This window comes from Hyla sarda, chromosome 1 (assembly GCF_029499605.1).
Source record: "Hyla sarda isolate aHylSar1 chromosome 1, aHylSar1.hap1, whole genome shotgun sequence".
Lineage (NCBI taxonomy): Eukaryota > Metazoa > Chordata > Amphibia > Anura > Hylidae > Hyla > Hyla sarda.
In genome coordinates, this window is record NC_079189.1 from 456,915,362 (window position 1) to 456,921,361 (window position 6,000).

The 6,000-nt window shown below is 43.0% G+C and overlaps 1 protein-coding gene across 1 annotated transcript in view; it reads right to left on the minus strand.

The window, feature by feature from the left end:
• The window catches only part of TMEM132B (transmembrane protein 132B), a 710,993-nt gene extending 706,430 nt beyond the window's left edge, over positions 1-4,563 (minus strand). Inside the window, exon 1 of the mRNA XM_056533739.1 lies at positions 4,170-4,563. Coding sequence (XP_056389714.1) covers positions 4,170-4,236 — 67 coding nt within the window. The 5' untranslated portion in view covers positions 4,237-4,563. The remainder of the gene's footprint in view (positions 1-4,169) is intronic.
• Positions 4,564-6,000: the final 1,437 nt, after the last annotated feature.

Below are 6,000 nucleotides of genomic sequence, written 5' to 3' on the forward strand. Positions count from 1 at the left end.
TTATAAGAACTTCTATTGAATATTTCAATATATTTTAAAAAATATTTTGAAAGAATCTGTGTACCAATAAAGCAAAACAAAACAGGGAACAATGACAAATGCTTCATGTTAATCTTACGAAGCCTATGTCTTATCAGCGGTTGTGTAACTACAAATCCCAGCATGACCTGTCCACTTGAAAACTAAGCGAACTAAAATAAGATTACATTTGTTTCTCTCCATTTCACTCATACCTGTATATAAACGGAACTATATATAAAACCCCAGGAAAGCGATGTAAGGCATTCAGATATTACTTGCAGGAATGGCCATGATGGGGTTCAGTAATTGGTTAATGAATCAACCTATGTGATCTAAAATAGAACACTTCGATTTTTTTAGGGCAGGCAGAAAGTGAGATCCCTGGTAAAATAGAGCAATAGATCTAGCTAGGGTTGAGCGTTATATAAAACATTGGAGACAGAAATAGCTGCCTCTTTATAGACTGATAACAATAGCCCTGTCTGATAAACGGACCCATTTCTAGAATAGAAATACTAGAGGAAATAAAGCTTCCTGTTGGATCCCTGGAGAGTTAGAACTGACATTACCTATGAATAGACACCTCAATAAAATGAGACACATGACATCCCTCACATGTGAAACAATAAAATAAAGAATGGAGACCATCACAGGAGGATGGAGAAAATCACAAGAGAAAAGGGGAGGAACTCATGAGAGATGGGAAATGTGGAGAAGAACCTAGAGGATTAGAAAGCAAATTTGGGAGGAGGCAAGGAAGGAGGGAGAGAGAGAAGTGTTAGGTACCGTACAGCCAGATGACACTTTTAACACCTACAGATCTAATTTCTCAGCAAGTCAAGGTGAAAAGCAAGACTAATACTTGTTACTACAAGACAAATGGCTGAAGATTTATGAGTTCTGCTGGTTTTCGGCAGAAATGACTTAAATCATCACCTTTATCCCAAGTAACACGGATAAGTTTTACAATAAATGTATCCAATACAAGTTGTGAGGTCTTCAGTAGTCGGAAACAATCTGTTCAGAATCAAAACTTTACCGTTGACCCAAATATTTGCAAAATTATATTTTACGGGAGGCCTGAGGTCCTTGGTTTGAGACCAACCGGGACAATATCACACCATGTGTTCTTTATGTATGTGTGTAGGAGGTGTTCATGGTGAACTCTGTAAAAGAATATAAAAGGGGTCTGGATGCATTTTTGGAGATTAATAACATCGCCGGTTATGTATATTAGATTTATAGGAACAGAAGGTTGATCCAGGGATTTATTCTGAGGCCATATTTGGAGTCGGGAAGGAATTTTTACCTCTAGTATGAGGGTTTTTTGCCTTCCTCTGGATCAACTCAGTAGGGACTCATTAGGGTTATAGGTTGAACTTGATGGACTCTGGTCTTTTTTCAACCTTATGAACTATGTTACTATGTTTGGTCTGGGCATTTTGGTTATCAAATTCATTCCCTACACCAGCGGTATGTTAATATTCTTCAGATGACAGGGTGTGTATATTCAAGTCACAAAAATTACACCGTGACTCCTTAGGGCACTAGGCATTATGCTGGTGCATTCTTTCTATGCGTCTGATAAATAGGATGGTGGTAAATGATATAAGAGCATTATATATATATACCGTATATATATATATATATATATATATATATAAATATATATATATATATATATATATATATATATATATATATATATATATATATATATAATGTGATCAACAAGCTAAGAATGGTTGACCAGTCACAGGAAATAGTAAAAAATGGTTTATCATAATCCTCCTACACAGGGATCTGGTAATAGGAATCTGGTAAAGGCTTATTAGAGATCCATGGCCACTGAAATGCTCTCAATCTGTTTCTCAGCTATAATATAACAGCCCCCAATAAACTAATGAATCACAGCATGTTTATATTGAGCTTGTCATTTCCAAAGCCAAATGCCCGTATTGTGCTGTCATAATGTAGCCTCAAGATGGTGAATCTGTTGGCAGAGCAATAAGAGCCCATTCACTGCACAACAGTAACTGTTACCAACTGTGCCCAGCTGCCAGGCACACAGAAGGGTATAACACATACAAATTACATACAAGTCAATGGTTTGTACACATACGACATGCTCAATCATACACTTAGCTGATGATGTGCTTAGCATCAAATACAATACGGGTTTGGTGTGTTTACTAGTTGCCATATTTCTTTGATTATTAGCCAAGAACAGCAGCAATTTTCCCAGGTGGTGAACTTCAAAGTAAACATAAGTGAATAAAGGGGATACATTAGCGGCATGCCCAGGGCTTATACACAAATGGCACAGCTTGGATATAGATCAAACAAGGTCCAAGACAAAGCTGGACCATACAAGGTGCCAACGGATTACAACATGTGACATTTTATGAGGTTTTCATGTGCAAAGCCTTTTAAATGTTTTGTTTACAGCTGTAAATTATTCACATTACAGCAATTTGATGTAACATCTGACATAAATCCAACAGGACTACAGAAGTCACTGATACAGTGCCAAAATAAAGCAAAAGGGACTTCTGCGTCAGTGACTTTTTTTTTACTTGCCACAATCATTACCCCCATGATCAGTAGTCTCTAAAGAATATAATAGAGTCTACCTAGTGCCCACTGTGTTCTCATCACTCTTAGGTCCAGTAGACTGTGTCAGGAGTAATAAGATGCCACCACAAACCACTACCTTTCAGCTGCTTACGGGTGTTATGAGAATATATGTCACCGCAGATTGATGATCCTGGAAAGGGATGAAGGGGGCGAAGGGGTGAAAGTAGAAAAATACAGGATTATATCACCTCAATTCACACGTGGAATGGAATCGAGAAACATTCTCCGTTGCTTAGATACTTTAAATATGGCAGCAGAAGAAATAAATGAAATATTATTTGACCTAATACTGAGGTTACTGAGAATCTTTCTACATCAGGTTGTTGACGGTTCGGTTAGTGCGGACAACAGTATATTCATTCATTAAATCGAAATATGGGTCTTCTCTCCTGTGACTTATATAGTACATAGCTGGTGAATGTTCTTTGGATAGATCAGGATGGCTACTAATGGCTCCCCTGTGATCATAGTAAGAGCTGATATAGGGAAGGCACATGTGCTGCCAAATAGTGGAGAACGTCCTTCTCCTCCTGTGGGGTTAGCAGATGAAATTGAGAATTTGGGTTACACATCAAGCGTCTTGCATGGGTCATAACCATGTAGGCCAATGTTTCTTAACCAGGGTGCCTCCAGATGTTGCAAAACTACAACTTCCAGCATGCCTTCGGCTGTCCAGGCATGCTGGGAGTTGTAGTTTTGCAATGCCTGCAGGCACCCTGGTTGGGAAACACTGATGTAGGCAGATTTTTGTACAGTTTTGGCTATGATCTCAAGTGTCTGAGCTGTAGTGATTATCATTAAGAAATCTTCTTGTCCTTGCAGATGTATCCCATGCTCTGCCCAGGAGGCTGCAGACTGTATTAAGAATGATCTGATCACATGTTTCCTGTCTTCTTGAGCTGAACTTCTGTGATTGCCCGGGACTCTGCTCCTTTAGCTGATTAAGGAAATTATTTTGCACAGATACAATGTCTGCTTGCTGCCTCTTGCCATCTGCCCAGTGTGCAGCTTAGACCACATGTTATGGGCTAGAAGTGAGTTTGCCATAAGGTTGAAGTCTTTGGAACAGTCTTTCCCAACCAGGGTTGCCTCCAGCTGTTGCAAAACTACAACTCCCAGCATGCCCGGACAGCCTTCGGCTGTCCGGGCATGCTGGGAGTTGTAGTTTTGCAACAGCTGGAGGCAACCCTGGTTGGGAAACATTGCTTTGGGATAGCACAGACAGCGTTGACTGAAATGACAAAAAAATGTCATAAAAAAAACAAACCTTACTGCACTACCAAGAGGCACTAAAGAGTTAAAAGACAACTCCGGCGCTGCTACATCTGTGAAGGTACAGGGAGGGGACACTAGCCGGAGCTTGTTCTCGTGTGTAGCGCTTCTCTTCAGCACTTTTCCATTAAACCCCTGGGCTGCTGCACGCCTGTCACCTCCCCACATGTGACAAGGCTAAGGAGCAGCAAGGCTGGAGAGAGGAGGAGGACAAGGAAAGAGAGGAAACTTTCACTGACCTTTCCCCAGCAGGGCAAGCGAGAGCAGGTGCAGGGCGCAGAGCACGGCTACTATCCCGGCTGTCATCTTTGGGGTCCCCAGCAGAGTTCAATATACCAAGGACATATCCTGACGGTGACGGCTCTAGATGTCACCCACTTGTAGAGACACTGGCTGCCCACATGTCACACAGAGAGAGGGAAAGGAGAGGCTACTGACAACTTTACTTGCTCTTAGCACAATAGAGTAATAGTATCCATTGCTCGGGCTAGTTTAAGGCATGAATGGAGCTTTCCCAAAAGCTAGCCCTGTGCAGGATCCCGACCCGGGCTGGAGTGTAGTGACGCTTCCCCTCTTGACTTCAGCATCTTCCCAGCCCCACCAGTGACAGAGCTCTGGCCAGGAGAACTCCCCTGCAACTCCTTCAGTGTGAGAGAGGGCGGGAACTCGGGATTGGCAGCTTGTGTGTACCACTAGAAGGAGCAGTGGGGGCTGGAGGGAGTGGGCATGGAGTGGCAGTGGGGTGGGTGATGCTGCTGCTGCTTCCATGAGGGACAGCTGGCTCTCCGTGTATACAGTCTGGGCTTCAGTGCAGAGCCTGGCCAGGAACAGGTTAACAATGAGAGGCGCCCTGCATGCAGAGCAGGCACTCTTTACGCTTGCTCTTCTTTCTGTGACAAATGGAAGGGATTCTGTCAGGTTCTCTGGAGAGCAGGGAACGTTCTGTGAGGGGCAGCCCTGTCAGGAGTGTCGCACTGGACTAAGTGCTTTACCCAGCTGCGACTTTTCATTCAGGTTCTTATTCACTTGGAAAGTATTTAGCAGTGATCACAATTCACATTAATGCATTTAATATGACCAAGCTATAGCGACGGGAAACAAAAGGAGGATGCGCACACTCCGGGGAAAACCACTGGCATTGTCAAGGGTTAACTGAAATTGTGCCACCGACTTAACAAAATAACCATAAAGACGAAAGAGACATAGACAAAATACAATTGAAACCAAACATCCCACAGAGGTTCAGGTACAAGAACTGGCCCCAAAGTGGATAAAGGGACATTCTTTTTTGTCATTTCACTAGGAGTTAAATGCTCTTTGGTCACTGATACTAGACAGATAGGTCTTCTAGGCATGTAAACCGTCCACATAGTGGCCACAATTAGGCTAGGTTCAGACTACGGAATTTCTGCCTGCAATTCTGCCTGCAATTGCTTACTAAAATTTACTGTATAGTGAATGAGTTTCCTGTCCACAAATTCACCATTTTTGAAGCGGAGTTTGTGAACGGCAAATCCGCTTAAAAATTTCCGCCTGAAGAATGACGTTGCTCATTCTTCAGGCAGAAATACTTGCAGAACACATTGCAGTCTATTGGGGACTGCAATGACTGCGCGGTCCAGATTCAGTCGGCACTGGCCGCACTCGGAATCTCTAGACAGAAATTTTCCGTCTGGAGATTCCGTAGTATGAACCTAGCCTTAGGGTCCATTCACACGGCAGAATTTTCACTTGCAGAATTCCGCCTCAAATTAAAGTCCCTAGACTTCTATGGGATTCCACACTCCTATTCACACTTCTGAATTTCTGCTTGTGGAATTCAGCTAACGGATTTCTGCAAGCGGAAATTCAGAAGTGTGAATGGGAGTGTGGAATCCCATAGAAGTCTATGGGGTTTAAAGGATATATCCAGTGCTAAAAAACTCCACCGCGATCTCCTGTATGGGGCCCCGGCAGCCCGCAGGAAGGGGGCTTGTTGACCACCGCACAAAGCGGCGGCTGACATGCCCCCTCAATACAAATGTATGGCAGAGCCGGAGCGCTGCCTTCGGCAATCTCCGGCTCTGCCAT